Here is a 19,810-nt window from a genome sequence, read left to right as displayed (position 1 = left end):
TTGTGGATAGCACAATTGCTTCACAGCTCCAGGGTCCCAAGTTCGATTCCGGCTTGGGTCACTGTCTGTGCGGAGTCTGCACATCCTCCCCGTGTGTGCGTGGGTTTCCTCCGGGTGCTCCGGTTTCCTCCCACAGTCCAAAGATGTGCCCTTAGTGTTGGGTGGGGTTACTGGGTTATGGAGATAGAGTGGAGATGTGGCCCTTGGGTAGGGTGCTCTTTCCAAGAGCCGGTGCAGACTCGATGGGCCGACTGGCCTCCTTCTGCACTGTAAATTCTATGAAAATCTATGATGCTGCCGAATGCACTCTGGCAGAACTTAGCCAAGACTCCCTGACACATAAGCGAGCCAAGGACGAGAGGCATAAGGCGCAGTACCAGCTGCTGCTGCTATGTCGGGAAAGCTTCTGCTCACCTTTTATGAGGAGGGATTTTGCAAGCCCTGCCTTGCCACCAAAACTGCACAAATGTGGAGTCCTTCAGAAAAAGCATTGGACAGCATTTCCCCTCATATACAATTGTTCTTGGAACATTGGCAGCTTTGAGAAGGGCACTGCTGCCTCACGCCACTAAGGACCCAGGTTCGATCCCGGCCCCAGGTCACTGTCCGTGTGGAGTTTGCACATTCTCCCAGTGTCTATGTGGGTCTCGCCCCCACAACCCAAAGAGGTGCAGGGTAGGTGGACTGGCCACGTTAAATTGCCCCTTGATTGGAAAACTAAAAAAAAATTATTATGTTTTAAACCTCAAAAAGGGCACAATTAATGCCCATCTTGCTCAGAGAAGATGATGGTGTGCCGCCTTTTTGAACCGTGGAAATCTTTATGGTGTTAGTGCTCCCTACAATGTTGTTCGTTAGGGAATAAAAGGATGTAACCCAGCCTAAACGAAGGGACTGTGATATATGTCCGAGGCAGTACAGTATGAAATTAGGATACAGTAGTGCTCTCACAACACTGCTGGCACCGTCCTTCTCAATGTGCTGCAAAGGAGGGAGTAACCTTGATGAGCTGCTGCAGTGTATCCTATGGAAGACACATACATGCAGCTAGTGTATGCTAGTGAAGGAGGAGTGGATACTTAGTCCAGTGTCGAAATGCCGATCAAATGACCTGATCTGTCCTGGGTGCTGTTGAGTTGTCGCCATTGTAACAATCCAGGTTAGTGCTGAATATACCAACAGCCTGGTAGAGAGAGAGTTAAAAGGCGTTGAGGGGGTCAGAAGGGGAACCATTTGTCCCAGGGTCCCCAGGCTCAGCTCTTGACCTTGGAGCCAGAAATACACTGGACGGCTAATTATGCTGTGGATGGCATAGCATAATTGTCAAGTTGTCCGATATATTAAAGTGCCTTACCCTGAATATACATGCCGCAGCAATCTGCGAATGAAGACATTACTTAAGAAGTGATGGGAGAGTTTCCAATTGAGGCGCAGGCCAACAGAATCCATACTTTGGTGTCTCTGAGCAAAGTTTTGCTTCAGCAAGTTACAACTTGGCTTGTAGTGACATCAGACTCTGCACAGTCCATCCAACGCCAGACCTTTCGGCTCTGTGGCTCAGTGGGCAGTATTCTTGTCCCTATGTCAAAAACCTGTGTCCACTCGATACTTGAGCACAAATTCCAGGCTGACACTCCAATGGAGTATGTTATATTAATCATATTTAATTGTATGCGGGTGGTGGGCATTAACTGGGGATTGCCTTGTGCTTCACTGAAGAAGAAGAGACAGAAACTGTGGTGGGTGAGTTAGGAGGTGCATGTTTGAAATATGTTTCTCAGTAAATAAAGGTTATAAAGCTGCGTAAAGATTGGCTCCAGTTCTATCCTTCACCAACCAGCTTCATGAAGTGGAACACAGCACTGAATATAATCTTTATTCGTGTCACAAGTAGGCTTACATCAACACTGCAATGAAGTTACTGTGAAAATCGCCACATTCCGGCACCTGTTCGGGTACACAGAGGGAGAATTCAGAATGTCCAATTCACCTCGCAAGCATGTCTTTCGGGACTTGTGGGAGGAAACCGGAGCACCCGGAGGAAACCCACGCAGACATGGGGAGAAGGTGCAGACTCCGCATAGACAGTGACCCAAGCCAGGAATCGAACCCGGGTCCCTGGCGCTGTGAAGCAAAAGACCTAACCACAGTACTACCATGCTGTGAATGGTATATTAACAATACGAAAGAATGGGATTAAATACAATTGCTGGATTATTGAAATCATCTTGGTACATAACAATTCATTTCCATCACAAACAAATAAATTATTGAAAGTTAATTCCCAGCCAAACCTTCTAAATGAGGCTGAAATGTCTCAACGAATAAAATTCAAAGTGTTGATATTATGAAGTAACTATTCCGCCCTCTTTTCGTACAACATGAAACAATTAGATCACACCCCATCAACACATCTCCTCTTACACTTCCAATCCTTCCTACAAATTCCTTTAAAGTCCCACTGCAAATATATGTCCATATATATATATATATATATATAAATAAATGAAAATAAATAACCGCATGTGTATCCACCCAGACATATATAGAATATAATGTATATTGGAAACAGTGCTACAATCCCAGTTGACGTTGTAACTTGGCGGAAAGATCCCAGAATGGAACACTGGCTCCATAAAACGTGAAAGAACAGAGTCACAAGACTGCTGATTCGTTTTAACAACAAGAAAAAACACATTTATTAAATATTTTAAAAATTGGATTATGATACAATGCTCCTTTACTCCCCACCGCCCGCCCTCGGTTTAAAAAGTAGACACAGGTTTTAAGATTAACAGGGATTACAAAGTGCATCTTAATCTACAATGATCTCATTAACACAAAGTCCCTTTCAAGCACACAGGATGACTGTGGTTAAATACTCTCTCTGAACCGAAGTTAGTGGCTGTGGATGTCTCCTCAGAATTCCCCAGATGACTGTCAGATGAGAGTTTCCAAACTCCACTCCCAAAAACAGGCTTTAAAATCTTCTCTCATAATAATCCTTTCCCTTGGAGGTTTGCATTCCGAAATCCAGACTGGTTTTTGCAAATGACACTTTTAAACAAAGTTTCTGCATAACGTTTAACAGCGAATGCAATGCAGGATTTTACACCACCTTTAGGATTTTGTCGCCTTGAATGCTGTGCAATCTGCTCACAATTGCAATCGATTCCCAGATTGTATTAAAATGGCATCAGATGTTTGGTTTACCTTTGAAGGTTGCTGTCCCAAAATTTGGTGACTGAAATTGTCACTTTGGCTCAGAACACTTTTGTTTACTCTTCCTTGAATTGTTCTGAACCTTACCTTGGTCTTTGTTCACTTAATTCCAGACTTCCTGGATATTTCTAATTTCTCCAGTTTCCTTAACTAGCCACTCTCCAGATCTCTGCACTAGTTTACTTAACCATTACTCCGTGGTATGGCATTTCCTCTAGCAAAGCTGAGAGAGAGAGATGCCCCCCCTCTGTAACCTTCTAGGCCAACTGCTTCTAACAGAGCTGTGGGAGCTGTCTTTTCTCTCACTACCTATCTTCAACTGCAAACAAATTAGCTAAACTAAAACTTAAAAGTTTCTCTATCTCATAATGTCACAGTTTTTTTATTCTTCCTCCGTAGTGTTGCTAACTTTTGCCTTAGTTTAATTGCTCTGTTTTATCACCTTTGCTCTTGAGTCGCCAGATATCTTTCTGATACCGCCACGTGGTTCAAGTAATGATCAATAATCCAATACACTGCTTAGTAAGATTTAAATCAAAGCACATTTATTAGACACAGTAATCACTACTCGTGTATAAATTCTACGTCTAAGCTACTTCTACGACTAACAGGCCAATACTTAACTTGGAACTGGCCCACCAGGTCAGGGAAATGAATGGCCTTTCGTTAGGGTTCTGAGCCTGCGGGATTTGAAGTTGGTACAGATTGGTAGCTAGGAGCACCTATCTCGTAGCGAGCATTGAAGTAAGATTTACTAGATTTCAGCGATGGCTGGACCATTTACTGTCAAGGGTTGGTTCGCGTTGCTGAGTGACCCGGTCAAGAAGAACGATTTGAACTTGGACTCTATTCTTATAGTCCCCAGGGGCTTCCCGCCTTTCGGGGCGGACCCTGTACCTGGTTCCAAGTGATTGGACTTTGTCCCAATCACTTGGTTCGATTTTCTCCAATGCTGGAGCGATTCCTTGATCGATGGGCGGTCTTGAGGTGGTCGTTCACCTCCCATTGTGTAGGCTTCTGCTGGCGCCACGGAGTCTGGTTTGGCTTTATGTGTCTAAATGTTGCTCATTGTTCCCGGGGATTGCTCATTAATATGCAGATGGCTGGTGTTTTGTTATGCTGATGGTTGCCGGTATCGATCTTGTCTAGCCTTTCCAGAGGTAAATACACACTCAACCCGCAGCTGCTTGTTTGTGTCCTGTTGGCTGACTTTCCCATCAGCCTTTGCCGTTCGCCATTCTAAATCTGGAGTTAGCCATTTTAACTGGCTACTGTAGCCCTCTCTAAGTACAATAGAAACATAGTTGTAACTTAACCAACCCTCACACATACTAACACCTTGGTCCAACAAGAATCTAAAATTAGGTTTTACCCTTCCAGGCACAGAAACATTAAATTAAACCCGCTTAAAACTATACCTTCTTTCCAAAGTTTACCAAAACAAATAGAAATGACTTAAAATTACCTTTATTTTCCTAACATCACTTCACCACAATTTTCTTCCCTTCGTTCCGCATCTTGTTCATTTTCACAAAGCGACAATGCAGTTCCTCAACTGTGCACACAATTTCTATTTTTAATCTATCGCTTCACAAATGCTGCATTCACTTACAGGACGGTGAATGTATTTCAGAATAACACATTGTGTGTGAAGTGCTCTGGGACTTTCTGAGACTGATAGGGTAGTTTATTAATCAAAGCTGAGAATTTACAAAAGCCGCAAAGCTCTTTGGGACTTTCCGAGGTCGTGAACTACATCCCATAAACACAAGTCCTCGCTCCCACCTTGAAAGGCAATATCTCCCATTCTAATTTATTGTTCTGTGCAAAAGATTCCGTGCGTTTATTTAGCTTCTTTTCATTAACGCATATGAACCTGAAACCAAAGCAATACAGTCATGCATAAACAACTTGAGATTATAACCCCTTCTGCACTGTAAATTCTATGATTCACCCATTTTCTTGAACACCAGGCGCTGGCGATGCACGCAGGAAATAGGAACAGGAGCAGGCCATTTGGCCCATCGAGCCTGCTCCGCCTTTCAATAAGATCATAGCTGATCTGGTTATGGCCGAAACTCGACTTCACTGCTTGCCTCCCCTCAACCCGCGGCTCCTCCGTACATCAAACTGTTGTCCAGCCCTGCCTTGAATACATTCAATGATCCAACCTTCACTGCTTTCTGGGATAGGGAAGGCCAAAGATTCATAACCCTCTGTCAGAAGAAATTCCTTCTCACCTCCGTTTTAAATGGGCGACCTTTTTTTAAAAAAAAAAGTGCTGCCCCAAATTCTAATTTCCCCCGTGACGGGAAACATCTTCTCAGCCTACACCCTGTCAAACCCCCTCTGAATCTAGGTGTTTCAATATGATCACCTCGCATTCTTCGAAACTACAATGGATGGAGGCCCAGCCTTTGCTCATAGACAGCTTCTTCTTCATATGATCGCTCTTCCAGGACCGATCCTTTACTGAGATCATCAATTAATCCTGTCTCATTCCATATTACCAGCTCGAAAATAGCCTTTTCCCTGGTAGGTTTCACAATGTGTTGTTCCACAAAACTGTCCTGACGTGTACTCCATGGACTCATCTTCAAGGCTAATTCAGCCAATTTGATTTGTTCAGTCGGTATAAAAATTAGAATCGCCCACCATTATTGTGTGATCAATGACTCTGCCGTCGTCAATCATACCTTCGCTGGACCCATCTTTTGTTCCTTTACTTGTCCCGCTTTGCCTCACAGTGGTTAGCACTGTTGCTTCACAGCGCCAGGGACCCGGGTTCGATTCACGCCTTGGGTCACTGTCTGTGCAGAGTCTGCACGTTCTCCCCGTGTCTGCGTGGGTTTCCTCCGGTTTTCTCACACAAGACGTGCTTGTGAGGAGAATTGGACATTCTGAATTCTCCCTCCGAACAGCTGCCGGAATGTGGCGATTAGGGGATTTTCACAGTAACTTCATTGCAGCGTTAATGTAAGCCTACTTGTGACAATAATAAAGATTACGATTATGATTTTGTCACTGAATCTCCCTGCCTTCCATCCTCACAGACCTTCCCTTTAGATCTTTGCTGATAACTCCTCCACCACCTTTCCCCGCTTGTGCTTGCTCAGAAACTGTTAAATCTCAAATTCCTTCCAGCTCCGATGGAAGACAATCGGCCTGAAATACCACCTCTGTTCCGGCGCGATGTCTGCCGACTGGTGCCCAAAACGGCGCAAATCAGTCGGGCATCGCGCCGCCCCAAAGGTGCGGAATGCTCCACATCTTTGGGGGCCGAGCCCCAACTTTAAGGGGCTAGGCCCGCGCCAGACGAATTTCCGCCCCGCCAGCTGGCGGAAAAGAACTTTGATGCCCCGCCAGCTGGCGCGGAAATGACATCTCCGGGCGGCGCATGCGCGAGAGCGTTAGCGGCCGCTGACGGCATTCCCGCGCATGCGCAGTGGAGGGAGTCTCTTCCGCCTCCGCCATGGTGGAGACCGTGGCGAAGGCAGAAGGGAAAGAGTGCCCCCACGGCACAGGCCCGCCCGCGGATCGGTGGGCTCCGATCGCGGGCCAGGCCACCGTGGGGGCACCCCCCGGGGCCAGATCGCCCTGCGCCCCCCCAGGACCCCGGAGCCCGCCCGCGCCGCCTTGTCCCGCCAGTAAGGTAGGTGGTTTAATCTACGCTGGCGGGACAGGCATTCTAGCGGTGGGACTTCAGCCCATCCAGGCCGGAGAATCGCGGGGGGGGGGGGCCCGCCAACCGGCGCGATTCCCGCCCCCGCCGAATATCCGGTGCCGGAGAATTCGGCAACCGGCGGGGCGGGATTCACGCCAGCCCCCGGTGATTCTCCGACCCGGCGGGGGGTCGGAGAATCTCGCCCCTGATTTCCAGCATCTGCGGTATTTTGTGCTCATTCACCATCGTAAAGATAAACGGCAAACGCTGCTTCATTCATTAGTCATCTTTCGCAGTACCTCGCACAAACGCATAAGTGACCTTCACAAAATAAGACAACTTTGCTTCTCCGCTTATAAAGCTGGTACGTGCTGCGATACAATTGCTGGACCACACTGTAACAAAGCAAGTAGCTATTCTATTCACATTCCCAGGCGTAATTTAGTGCCTCGCCCACATATCAATCTGTCAAGAGTGCATATTGCAGACAGGGGCAAATGTATGGACATAATGTTGTTATCGCAAACTGCGTCAATTGCTTTTTTTAAAAAGAAAGTGTTTTCGCAAGGCTGATAACCCAACTGGACACAAAGACAGCCAGAGAAAGTGAGAAAAGCCAGTATTTTTCAGAACAATGCCTCATTGCATAGCTTCTATTTATGATGTACTGCACACAGCTCCAGCGCCAGATCGCCACGCTAGATAACCTTGTACCCAACACAAATTATAACCTGATGGTCCCGGTGGGATTAAATTGCATTTGATTTGTCAGTGTGATCATGCTGCATTAGGAGGGTATGTAATATAACCAGATTCAATAATGCTCTGAACATCGGAATCACTTCTGCGTCCATTTATAGAGTACCCAATTATTTATTTTTCCAATTAAGGGGCAATTTAGCGTGGCCAATCCACCTAACCTGCACATCTTTGGGTTGTGGGGGTGAAACCCACGCAGTCATGGGGAGAATATGCAAACACCACACGGACAGTGACCCATGACTGGGATTTGAACCCGGGTCCTCAGCGCCGCAGTCCCAGTGCTAACCACTGCGCCACATGCTGCCCCCTGCGTCCAATTCTAAGTAGCTCGGCAGCTAGATTGACGGAATACATTTCCTTCACCTGTATATGTGCAACTCCCAACTAAGCTCTAGCCTATCAATGTTCTGCTTTAAGTTGGTTAAAATTAAAACCTAAATAAATTATATGCACACATATCTCTCAGAAACAGTTAATTGGATGACGTGCCTTTCTTTGCATAACTAGTCACTGACAGCATTCATTTAAAATGAAGCTAATGCGTTCAGAATCAAAGTATAACCATTAAATGATTGCAACATAATCAGTTTAAATTGGAGAAACAGAATTGAGAAGTACAAACTAAGCACTTCACCCAAACATTACGCATGGATGGCCAGGCGATTGCTTCATCATCTGCTCGTAAATACATTCGGCCTTTAAAATGTATTCCTATAATAACAATTAATTGATGTCTCTGACAGAATAGATTTTGCACAGTCGTTATAATCAGAGACGTTTCAGAAGGAGCGTGTGTAACGGAAATAAGAATCAGAGGGAATAACCCTCTATTAACCTCGTCTCAGAACAGTATAAAATTATAACAAGTTTGAACGGATTCACCCTAATTCAAAATGAATGTTTGCAAAATGTCATACGCCATTAAAAAAACATTCCAGTGACAATTTTTCCCCATTCAATATTTTTCTTCCTCCACATAAAACTTTGCACATAAAACGTACACTCCATTTCTCTTCAAACACAAAACATGGGAAAACACCAGTTACTCCAATCAACGTTCAAATATTTTTTGTATTCCCGCAATGTCTCGCAAGTCTATGGCTGACTGTGTGGAGTTTGCACTTTCTCCTCGTGTCTGCGTGGGTTTCCTCCGAGTGCTCCGGTTTCCTCCCACAGTCCAAAGATGTGCAGGTTAGGTGGATTGGCCATGCTAAATTGCCCGTTAGTGTCCAAAAGGTTCGGTGGGTTTACTGGGTTACGGAGATTGGGTGGAGGCGTGGGATTAAATCGTGTGTTCTTTCCAAGGTCCGGTGCAGATTCGATGGGCCGAATGGCCTCCTTCTGCACTGTAGGAATTCTATAAGTAACCTGCATCATTCCACATTTAAAAAGTGCAAATGCATACTAGAGATCTCATCGGCACTGCCAAATATCCTTTGACCAAAGGAGGTCTAATCAGTTCTTAATCCCAATGATTCAGAACATCACTGCGAGACTACAAGAGACCAGTGATGCACGGTATGTGAAACACTTTGGTTTTTCCTGGAATTTAAGTTGTTTCTTAACTATTATCAATAATGGATTTTTTGTTCTTCGTAGCAAGTTCAGTGCAGCATACAGGGACATGCGTCGCTGTTTGCGAAAATGAGTTAGAGGGTTTATTTCAGCTGGAATGACCTCATGTAGTCTACAACGTGGGCTTCGCACAGATTCATTTCGGCAACTTTGAACGGCCTATTAACTGCACTCGGAAACGTGTTAGGTCCTCAAGTATCACCTCTGGCTTCAATTTTCAAAAAGGATGAAACCATACAGAGATCAGCATCAAGAGGCACATGATGAAATGCCCCCCACACCCACCCCCGTCAACTAGGTGAGTGGCACATGAAATGAAAAGAAAATCGCTTATTGTCACAAGTAGGCTTCAAATGAAGTTACTGTGAAAAGCCCCTAGTCACCACATTCCGGCGCCTGTTCGGGGAGGCTGTTACAGGAATTGAACCGTGTTGCTGGCCTGCCTTGGTCTGCTTTCAAAGCCAGCGATTTAGCCCTGTGCTAAACATCTTCTCCATTCTCTCCACCAGTTGTTCATTAGCCTCTCAGCCTTTTGTGCCATACATACGAAACACAGAAAATAGGAGGTGACCATTCGGCCCTTCGATCCTGCTCCGCCATTCACTGTGATCATCTTCAACACAGCAGGGTAGCTTTTCAGCAGGTACAATCGACCTTGCTTCTGGCTGTATTCACGCCAGAGCCTCAGTAAAGTCAGTCTGCGCATGGACAATAATTGCAACCAGCAACTCTTTTGCCCCTTGCTGGTGCATGGTCTTTCAAGTGCACGCAAGCCTCGATTCATCCTCGCGCTGTGCTTGACGGACCTCGACTTGCCCCAATCGCAGTTCCATTCATTGCCATTTTGATGCATAATCAATATGTTCCTGCCTCCTTCAGACTTGGGTTGCAAAATATCTGAAAATATGACTTTGTCGGGTATCTTCAAAAGCAGCATTATCTTCGATGGCAGCACAAACACTACTGGGCATACTTATTTTAGAAAAAGAGTAGACCTTTACTTAGTGGTCCATTGTTTTAATTTAACAGGTCATAGATTTAATGACAGGAAATATACTGGCAACTAAATGTTCTTACAATGTGCCATTTTGAAAGTAAATATTGCTTTCCAAGAAAGTCTAAGCTACTCAGATTGCTCATGAGACTGTTTCCATGGTTTTCTACTACCTCCTAGCAACAGCTAAGTACAGGCCTCTAAGTTCCCATCTAGTGTATATAATAAAATTTCATCAGATAGCTGTTCCATAAAAATACAAAATAGTGATAGTGCCGTAGGCACAAAGCATTGAGATATTCAAATACGGACTATATGCCCACTGTGTAGTCAACCACATGATCAGAGTACAGTTCTTACACCTTTTAAAAAAAATTACTTCATGGGATGGGGGTTTCGTTGGCAAGGCCAGCATTTGATGCCCATCCCTTGAACGGAGTGGCTTGGTCAGGCCATTTCGGTGGGTGGTTGAGAGTCAGTCATTATTCTGTGGGTTGGAAGGCCCGACCAGTAATGTTTGGCAGCTTTCCTTCCCCAAAGAACATTCATCAACCAGGTGGGTTTTGACAACAATCAATGATAGCTTCACGGACACCCTCTTTATGAACACCCCTTAACATTATGTTGATTAAGTGAATTTGAATTCCACGAGCGAGGACGGCACTGTGGCACAGTGGTTAGCACTGCTGCCCTGCAGCGTCAGGGACCCGGATTCAATTATAGCCTCGGGTGACTGTCCGCGTGGATTTTGCACGTTCTCCCCTTGTCTGCGTGGGTTTCCTCCGGGCGCTCCGGTTTCCTCCCACACTCCAAAGATGTGCAGGTTAGGTGGGTTGGCCATACTAAATTGCACCTTCGTGTCCAAAGATGTGCAGGTTAGGTGGGACCATGGGGTTACAGGGATAGGGCGGGGCAGTGGGCCTAGGTATGGTGCTCTTTTGGAGGGTCAGTACAGACTCGATGGGCCTCATGGTTTCCTTTTGCACTACAGGAATTCTAAGGTGCCGTGGGGAAGGGGGCGAGGGATTTGAACCTGTGTCCCCAGAGAATTAGCCTGGGCCTCTGGGTTACGAGTCCAGTGACGTTATCAATCTCTCCCTTATTGTTTTCCTCATTCACCGCAGGGGCTGGTTTAGCACACTGGGCTAAATCGCTGGCTCTTAAAGCAGACCAAGTCAGGCCAGCAGCACGGTTCGATTCCCGTACCAGCCTCCCCGAACAGGCGCCGGAATGTGGCGACTAGGGGCTTTTCACAGTAACTTCATTGAAGCCTACTCGTGACAATAAGCGATTTTCATTTCATTTCATTTTCCATTCATCTTTGAATCATAGAATTTTTCAGCAAAGGAGGAGCCCATCTGGCCCATTGTGCTGTGCTGCTGCCTCCTAGAAAGAGCTATCCGATCGGTCCCACCCCGCTCCTCTTTCCCCATATCCCTTCCAATTCAAGGAATTCCCCAATTTCCTTTTGAAGGTTAATATTGGATTGGTTTCCATCAGCCTTTGAGGCAGCATTATCCAGATCATTTTAACCTGCTGTGTTTAAAATAAAAAATCCTCCTCTCTCCTTTGGCCATTTTACAAATCTGTGTTTTCCGGTCTTCAGCGCTCCAGACAGTGGAAACGGGTCCCCTCATTCATCGAAACACCGTATAACTTTAAAAGCCTCTTTTAAATCTCCCTTTTTTTTTAGCCTTCTCTACCCGAAGGAGAGAAATCACAGCTTCTCTAGCCTCTCCACGTAACTGCTGCCCCTGAATGGTACCATTCTGGAGGACGTGAGCTGACATAAGGCTCCACAAATGTTCCCAGTTCTCTTATGCTTCATTCAAGCAATCATTTCCGGTGCATGCTCGAACAGTGAGGATCAGTACGTAAATCAAGTTTTATTTTCATGGCTTAATACAATCCCATCCGCCGGTATTTATCTAATGGATCATTGGTGCACCACTACAATCGTTAGTTTAATCCTATGATAAATATGATTTCAGTGTGCCCCATATACAGGACGTATTAAAAAAAAAAATCAATTTTTTAAATATCTTTCACTCCCAAAGAAAAGGACACTGGGCAAGAAAACAATTGGAACGGCCACAGATCAAGTTCACTGTAATGTTGTTGTCGGATGGCCTGATTTATATGACGAGGACACTTGCAGCTGAAGCTATAAATGATTTATTAACATCAACTATGGGTCAACTATATATAAAACAACAGATGGATAACAGTATGATCATGCACAGGCAACCTCTCTCTTCCAGCTCTCCAGTCAGTCTGAGGTCACCTGACTCTAACATTCACTTATACACTAATGAGACTCCTACTGGTCAGTCGGTGAATTACAACACATCTATGATATCACTGCAACCCCGAACATCAACATCTTGAGGGTCGTCATAGACCAGAAGCTGAACTGGACCATGCACATGCCTACAGAAGTACGGCGGAAACCGGAAACACTACACAAGGAGCTCACCACCTGATCCTCAAAGTCTCTCCGCTGACCACAAGGCTCGAGTCAGGAGTGTGATGGAACACGCCTGCATAAATCAAGCTGCAGAGACACTTGAGGAGCTCAACACCTTCCGCCATGGAGCTGCTTGCTTGACGTGCACAGTACCAAGGGACTGAATATCGCCCACCCTCACCGTCCATGATTTATTCACTGCTCTCAGTTGGCAAGGAAGACAACACTGTCGCCCCCTCGGTTGGGAAGGGGGGACAGATATATCGGTCAAGAATCTCTCCCAGAGGTTTGGAGTATGCAGTGGAATGAATTTGCCTGTGATATACCCTCACGTTAAGCAGCTTACACACACACACACATACACACACTAGGCTGACATGTGCATGGCCATTTGAGAAATGTACGAGAGACAACTGAAGCTGGTAGAACACTAACCCACCTGGGAATCAATGACTGTGGGAGAGGTAGTGTGAAAAAGCCACACAAAAAAAATCTATTTGCGAACGTTCAAGTTCTAAATTGATTTTATTCTCTTCATATCTGTCAAAAAAAGGTCACGTTCAGATAGTCTATGCCAGACTTGAGCAGTATAAGAACCTCTTCACCCAAGTTGTGCGGTCTTTAGCAGCTTCAATATATGCGGCTCAAAGCTTGAAACAATATTTCAGGGCGTAGCTTTGCACGTTAGCGAGTTCCACTGTCTGCTAAACAACTGCAAAACAAAACCTCTTTGAAGCCCTCGTGTCCGGCTGATGAGGAGCACCAGTCTCCAAAGTCAAAGTGAAGTTAAGCTTCCAGCAAATGGCCGACGGACTGATTTGATGGAAGCTTTTAGGTCGTAATTAATCTGGTGCTCAAAAGTATTAAAGTTCTCCTTCCAGAAGCAAAAAACAAAACCAGAACAACGCCTACCTGGGAACTCTGCCCGTTAAGCTTTCTTCACTCGAGGATGATTTAGGTCTGGTTTCTACGTCAGGTTTCAGATTTCTGGTCGCTCCACTTTGCACCGCCTGTTGATCCGGCTGCTGTGTTTCCTCCAGGGGCTGCTTACGCTGCTGCGTTTCCATCTTCTCTTCCTTTTCGCTCTCACTTTCATTGTCGCTATCTTCGCCCAGGATGTCGTCCACCTGCCAAATGGGGTTACATACGTTAAATGAAGTCAATAAGAATGACACAGGGCAGGGAGGCAGGCCACTGGGCTCCAAATAGACCACGCGCCTGATTAACTTTCCCTCATCTAGCCCTGTCAACTTACCTTTCTATTCCTTTCTCCCTCATGACTCTATCCGGCTTCTCCATTACTCCATCTCCGTTATTCACCTCACGCACTCCTTCAAATTTCACATTCTAACCCAGTCTGCTGGTGGTACCAGCAACTTGCTTGAGGCAGTGAAATCATGGAAGCTCGCGTATCTTGGACACGTGATGTGAACAGGAGGGGAGCGTTTGGGGGGAGGAAAAAAAAAAGTCATGCGAGGCCAAACACCTTGAAAACGAGCATGAGGAGGACCCAAGATGGCATGGACAGATAACGTCAGAACGTGGACTGGCCTCTCTATGGGATGGGTAGTGAGGGAAGCGGAGAGTAGGAATCAGTGGGGAAAGGCTGTCCATAGTGGGGCCAACCCTCGGAACGAGGACTGGTAAAAGGGGAAGAGCCCACTCGCAGGGCGAATAACTGTTTCTGCCTAATTCCCTGTTGGATTTTTAGTGACCAGCTTGTTTATGGCCGCTAGCTTTTTGTCTCCCAGATGGCGGAAACACATCCTCCCTATCAAACCCCTTCACAGTTTTCAAGACCTCTACCAGAGCACGTCTCAGCCTTCGCTTTTCCCGTCAGCCCCAGCCGGTTCAGTCTTACCCGATAGTTGTACCCTCTCAAACTTACCTGGAAGGGGGGGGCGGCACTGCTTAGCACTGCTGCCTCACGGCGCCGAGGACCCGGGTTCCATTCCGCCCCTGGGTCACTGTCCAGTGTGGAGTTTGCACATTCTCCCAGTGTCTGCGTGGGTCTCACCCCCACAACCCCAAAAGCTGTGCAGGCTAGGTGGATTGGCCACGCTAAATTGCCCCTTCATTGGAAAAAAAGAATTGGGTACTCTAAAAAAATTTTTTAATTGCCTGGAAGTGGTTTTGTATGCATGCGGTACCAAGCAGCAGCTCTCCCTCGCTCTGTTTGAAACATGCATTCACTCTTCCATTTAAAGAATCAGTGATCCCTGCCTCAAGCGTTCAACTTGCCTGCGGCAAGTGCCTTAGAGAACTGCCACCAAATGAGCAGCTAGCCTTACTGATGACCTGGCATCAGCTGAATACTTTAAATAAAGTATCCATCACCCACAAAGCTTTTTAAAAAAAACCTTTGCTGCCAAATATTCCCATTGTTCCAGCACAACCTTACGTAGAGCTGTTAACCGTCGAGGGACAGTGGGATGGGCACACGCATCTGTTGAAGCTATTCATCCTGGACAGAATGTACATTGTCCTCACACTCCCTCAGTGGTGTGCTGGAGACTCAGCTCCAATCTTGTGCTCGGGTTCCTCGAGCGCTATTTGAAACCACAACCTCCTGATTCCGAAGCAGGAGGGCTACCAACTTAAGGCACGGCGGACACACATTGTATTAATGAAAACATTAGCAAGGCCTCGATAAGTACTTGGCAAGTAAGCTCGCAACCTTTTTGCTTTATTTCTTGTTTAAGACTGGGATTTCCAAACATGCAAGGAGAGATGTCTGTGATGGTGGGGGTGGGGAAGTGGTCAAACGCTGAATTTTATTTATTACTTTGCTGATTGACTGCATTTTTATAATAGGCTATTCAGAAAAAAACTTTAAAACTTTGGGGATCTGATATATAAAGTGGTTAATTTACTTCAACTTGTAGTGACAAGAACCCGTGGTGTGCACAGTGTTCACTTTCAATCGCCATACACTGCGCTGTGGTTTTAGTTGCCCAGCAACTGTCTGATCTAACTAAGCTTGGAACTAAGTGGGGTTTTTATTCAGATGTATACACTGCATGGCAACTACATCTGCCAGGGTTTCATCGTGAGAAAAAAGGGTTAAAATGTTAAACATGGTCTGCTGGTAGTGGTACCAGGGCAGCCTGATGGATCCGGAAACGGGGAACACAACACAAGACGTCTGCTGTAATTAAAGCCATCACTAATTTCCTGTTGCAAGTGTTTTGAGCCTAGAATCTACAAACTAATTTATATGCTGTTCATAGATCACAGCTCAGCACAGATAATAAAACCCAATGATATCTGCCAACTCAGTAAATCCAATTAGTTCCCCAAGTGCACCTTCACCATCGCCATCCTGGCTCCGGCAGACATGCCATCTGACTTCTGGAAACACAATAGGAACCTTAATTGCCCTACTGTTGAAAACTGCTTTCACTCAGGGAGACGGAAATGTGACACAGCGCGAGAAAAAAAAGAGCCAACGGGTTTGTAAAGCTTTGAACTGCCGATGTTAACCCAGTGCTTAAATGAGGGGGTGTATCCTGTACTCAACGCTCTCTCGCTCTCTAAACCTTCACCCAAATCCAGACAGTAAACATCCGCGGATTATTGGAATGACAAGGCCCCGCACTTTCCGCGGCGCTCTTATCAAAATCGCAAGTAACGTCCAGTCTGACGGTGATAAGGGAATCGATTGCCAGAAAAGAAAGGGGGATGCAGGGGAACAGACTGGATTCATGTTTAAAGCCTGTATCACTGGGTAGCAGCCTCACCTCTGAGGCAGGACGTTGTGGGTTCAGGCCACACTCCGGAGACCCAAACTCATCATCCAAGCTGACACCTAGGGGCAGTGCTGAGGGAGTACTGCACTGTCCGCAGGGCTGTCTATCGGTGCTGAGACCATGGGCGGGATTCTCCGAGACTCCGTGCCCAAATCCGGCGCGACGCCGCTCCCGCGATTCTCCAGCCACCGGAGAATCGCCACCAATCGCGCGCGCGGTCGCCACGGCGCCGATCGGGGGCCATTGAAAGAGGCCCCCGTGGCGATTCTCTGCCGGCAACTGGCCGAGTTCCCGCCGGCATGGTTCTAACATGGTTCCACCCGGCGGGTACTCGGAGTGGTGGCTGCGGGCTGAGTCCACGGCTGCCCTGGTGGGTGTGGGGGGGATCCTCCGCCGGGTGGGAGGCTCCAAGACGACCAGGCTCGCGATCGGGGGCCACCTATCGGCCGATGCGCGCGATCTCAGGGGGGCCTATTTTGTGGGGGCCGGTCCGCTGTGTGGGTCCGCCGTGATTCACGAGGCCGTCGCCGCAGGCCGGACGTGCGGGGCCCGTATCGTCAGCCGGAGCTGTGCGGAGCACTCTGGTGCCCTGCTGGCCCCCTTCAGGTAAGTGAATTACTGGGCCAAGGGGCCCGTTGACGCCGGCGTGAAATGCTCCGGTGTTTATGCACGCGTCAACACTTAGCCGCTGTTTCTGAGAATCCCGCCCCATGGTCTGTCCTCTCAGCAGGATGTAACAGTTGCCACGGCAGCATTTGCAGAGTTGCGTAGTTGTAACCCACCCCCCCAAAAAATGACTTCCCGCGTCACCCTGTCAGTTGTTGCGCTGTAGTCTGTGCGATCTTTCTCTGCGCAGGGTGGCTGCTGCGTTGCCCACATTATGACAGGAGTAGCATTTTGAAAGAGCAGCGATCTGGGATGTCCCCCAGCTGTGAAAGGCAGGCAATGGAAACGTAAGTCTTCATTTTCAATTAGAAAAGTAAATCACAAATTTCTGTATCAGCGCAGCTACAGGGGGCATCATATTCGCAGCAACGTGTAAATTATTGAACGTTTTAATTAAATAAGGCTGAGTTTTATACATCAAAACATAATGCCTCCATGTCAATGTTTTCTTACGGCGATGCATCAGACTGAGCGTTGTAATTACACCCGGCACATTTACAGCTGCCCTGAGCACTGCTGTTTAAATTGGAATGCATGTGGGCTTGTTCTGATTAAAATAACTCCTTTCCTGTTTAGTTGGAAGAGGCAAAAGGGGACAAGCAGGTTTTACTGTAAAACAGGAACAGAGTGTCGCCTTCACCGATGCTAGCGAACTCACTCAGCAGAGAGCAGTGTCCCTTCGGGTGGGTGGTCCAGTGTACTGCAACGTGCTGCTCACTGAACCACTGACGGTGTCAAAGAGTCACTGACTGCTTCAAAACCAAATGCAGCCGGAGAGAGTTCATCGTTTGGCAATCTGTTTGTGCGATTTATTCTGGGGAGAAGTAGTACATTGATCGACATAACTGGAGAAATAATGAAGTGCAAGAAGAACTAGGTATATTTTTGAAAAGTAACTCTTGGGTGTAATTTGTATGAACAGAGGTAGAGAACTGCCCGATGCGGGTGTTAAGTCGATAAACAACAATAAGCATCACTGAATAAAAGGCGTTAAAAAAAATCTGAAATATTTGGTGTTTCCGTTTTCCGGGAGAGGTGTACTGGGTCCGCCTTTCCTGCCCTGCCATTAATCATAGCTATAAAATGTTAACAGGTGTTAATCCCACCTGAGTGACGATGCGTTAAGTGAGGCCAAACGGTCTGGGTGGGATCATTTGCATAACCATCCACAGATGCCCAGCAGGAAGTGTACGAGTGGTACGGACGGGATGCCGCACGCAAGGTGGGTGACAGACGGTGCTGTGCCATCCCCTGTACATCTGGTTTTCTGTTGACCTAGACCCTATCTAGGCACTTCCTGAAAACGCGGTGACAGACAGTGCCTTCAAACGGAGTTGGAGAGAAACCCCGAGTTGGTGCGGCAATCAGGATTTGGTACCCAATGCTCATGGTGACATGGCCTTCTTTCATGTGGCAAACAAGTGAAAACATTGTGGAGAACGATGCAGAAAATTGGCCTTGCTGTCACGTTCGAGAATTGATGTTGCAACCATTAATTATTGGCCAAAATATCGTGTGGGGCTCGGTTGGCAGCACTCTTGAGGTTGTGGGTTCAAGTCCGACCTCAGGATTTGAGCACCAAAAATCTAGGTCGACGCCGCAGTGCAGTACAGAGGGTATGCTGCACTGTCTTTTGGATGAGGTGTTAATGAGGCACCGCCTGCCCTCACAGGTGAGCATACAAAATTAAACTGCGCGATTGCCAAGGAGAGGAGGGCGTTTGCCCCCTGGGTCCGGACCAATGCCTATTCCTCAATCAGCCTCAGAAAACACAACAGCAGCGACACTGCGGAAGTACTTAATTGGCCGTAAAACACTTTGAAACGTCCGGTGGTTGTGAAAGGCGCTATAGAAATGCAAGGTCAATTCCTACCGGTCTGTAGGTATGTGGGTAACGGCATGTAGGCTCAGAATGCCAACATTCCTGGCATCACTTTCGAGAGTCACTTCAATCTGATCAGGAAAACAGAGGTAGTTTTAAGGGATCTATATTTGTATTGACAAATATTAGGAATAAGGTATAGATTTTGGGTTTAATTTAGTGGTTCTGTGTAGGAGGAGTAAACCTCCTGTTAGACTCATGCTAGATAAAGGTGCTTGTATGTGGGGGCGGGGGGGTCAGTCCAAACTGCGTTTCTATTGTGCTTAGAGATGGTTACGGCCTGAAAAGGTAAACAAGCCGGGAGAAGGAAAGGTTGCTGCTTAGCAACCAGGGGAACTTTAGGACACGAAGGCAAGCTTTTGGAGTTTAGTCTTCGCTGAATTTATAGCGGTCGGGACCAGGAAGTGAGAGGGCGAACAGCTTTCAGCTATGCTGGAAACAGAAAATGGAAGTTTTGTCTGACAGGATAGTTGGAAAACCTGGAGTGGATTCCAAATGAAAACAGCTGATAGAAAGCATTGTTTGAAAGACGATTTTAAAATGGGACTTTTTTGAGAGCGGAGTTTGGAAACCCTCATGTGATAATCATCTTGAGGAGAAATCCTCTGGAGATCGGTTGAGTGGCATCGGCCATTTGGTTTCAGAGTGGAGTATTATCTTTGGAAACTGTTTACATTGCTGAAGGTAAGGGGTGAGTAATGGAGTATTGTGTTGTAATCACATTTTTCATGTTTAATAAGTGTTTTTTTCTGGTTGTTAAAAACAAATTGACAGTCCTTTGATTCTGTTCCTCCATGTTTGATTAAAAAAAGTAAACATTACGGTCTTT

The 19,810-nt window shown here is 46.6% G+C and overlaps 1 protein-coding gene across 3 annotated transcripts in view; it reads right to left on the bottom strand.

Annotated features, from left to right (window-relative positions):
* Window positions 1–19,810, bottom strand: part of ctdp1 (CTD (carboxy-terminal domain, RNA polymerase II, polypeptide A) phosphatase, subunit 1) — a 308,714-nt gene that overhangs the window by 80,219 nt on the left and 208,685 nt on the right. For 2 of the 3 annotated variants that reach the window (XM_072466986.1, XM_072466985.1), the window contains exon 12: window positions 13,597–13,811. The exons of the other annotated variant lie outside the window; for it this stretch is intronic. In XM_072466986.1, coding sequence (XP_072323087.1) covers window positions 13,597–13,811 — 215 coding nt within the window. The remainder of the gene's footprint in view (window positions 1–13,596; window positions 13,812–19,810) is intronic. 3 annotated transcript variants of the gene reach the window in all.

The sequence above is a fragment of the Scyliorhinus torazame genome, chromosome 11 (genome assembly GCF_047496885.1).
Source record: "Scyliorhinus torazame isolate Kashiwa2021f chromosome 11, sScyTor2.1, whole genome shotgun sequence".
NCBI classification, from domain to species: Eukaryota; Metazoa; Chordata; class Chondrichthyes; order Carcharhiniformes; family Scyliorhinidae; genus Scyliorhinus; species Scyliorhinus torazame.
The sequence above is the reverse complement of the archived record's forward strand: the minus strand, read 5'-3'. Positions and strand labels throughout refer to the sequence as shown.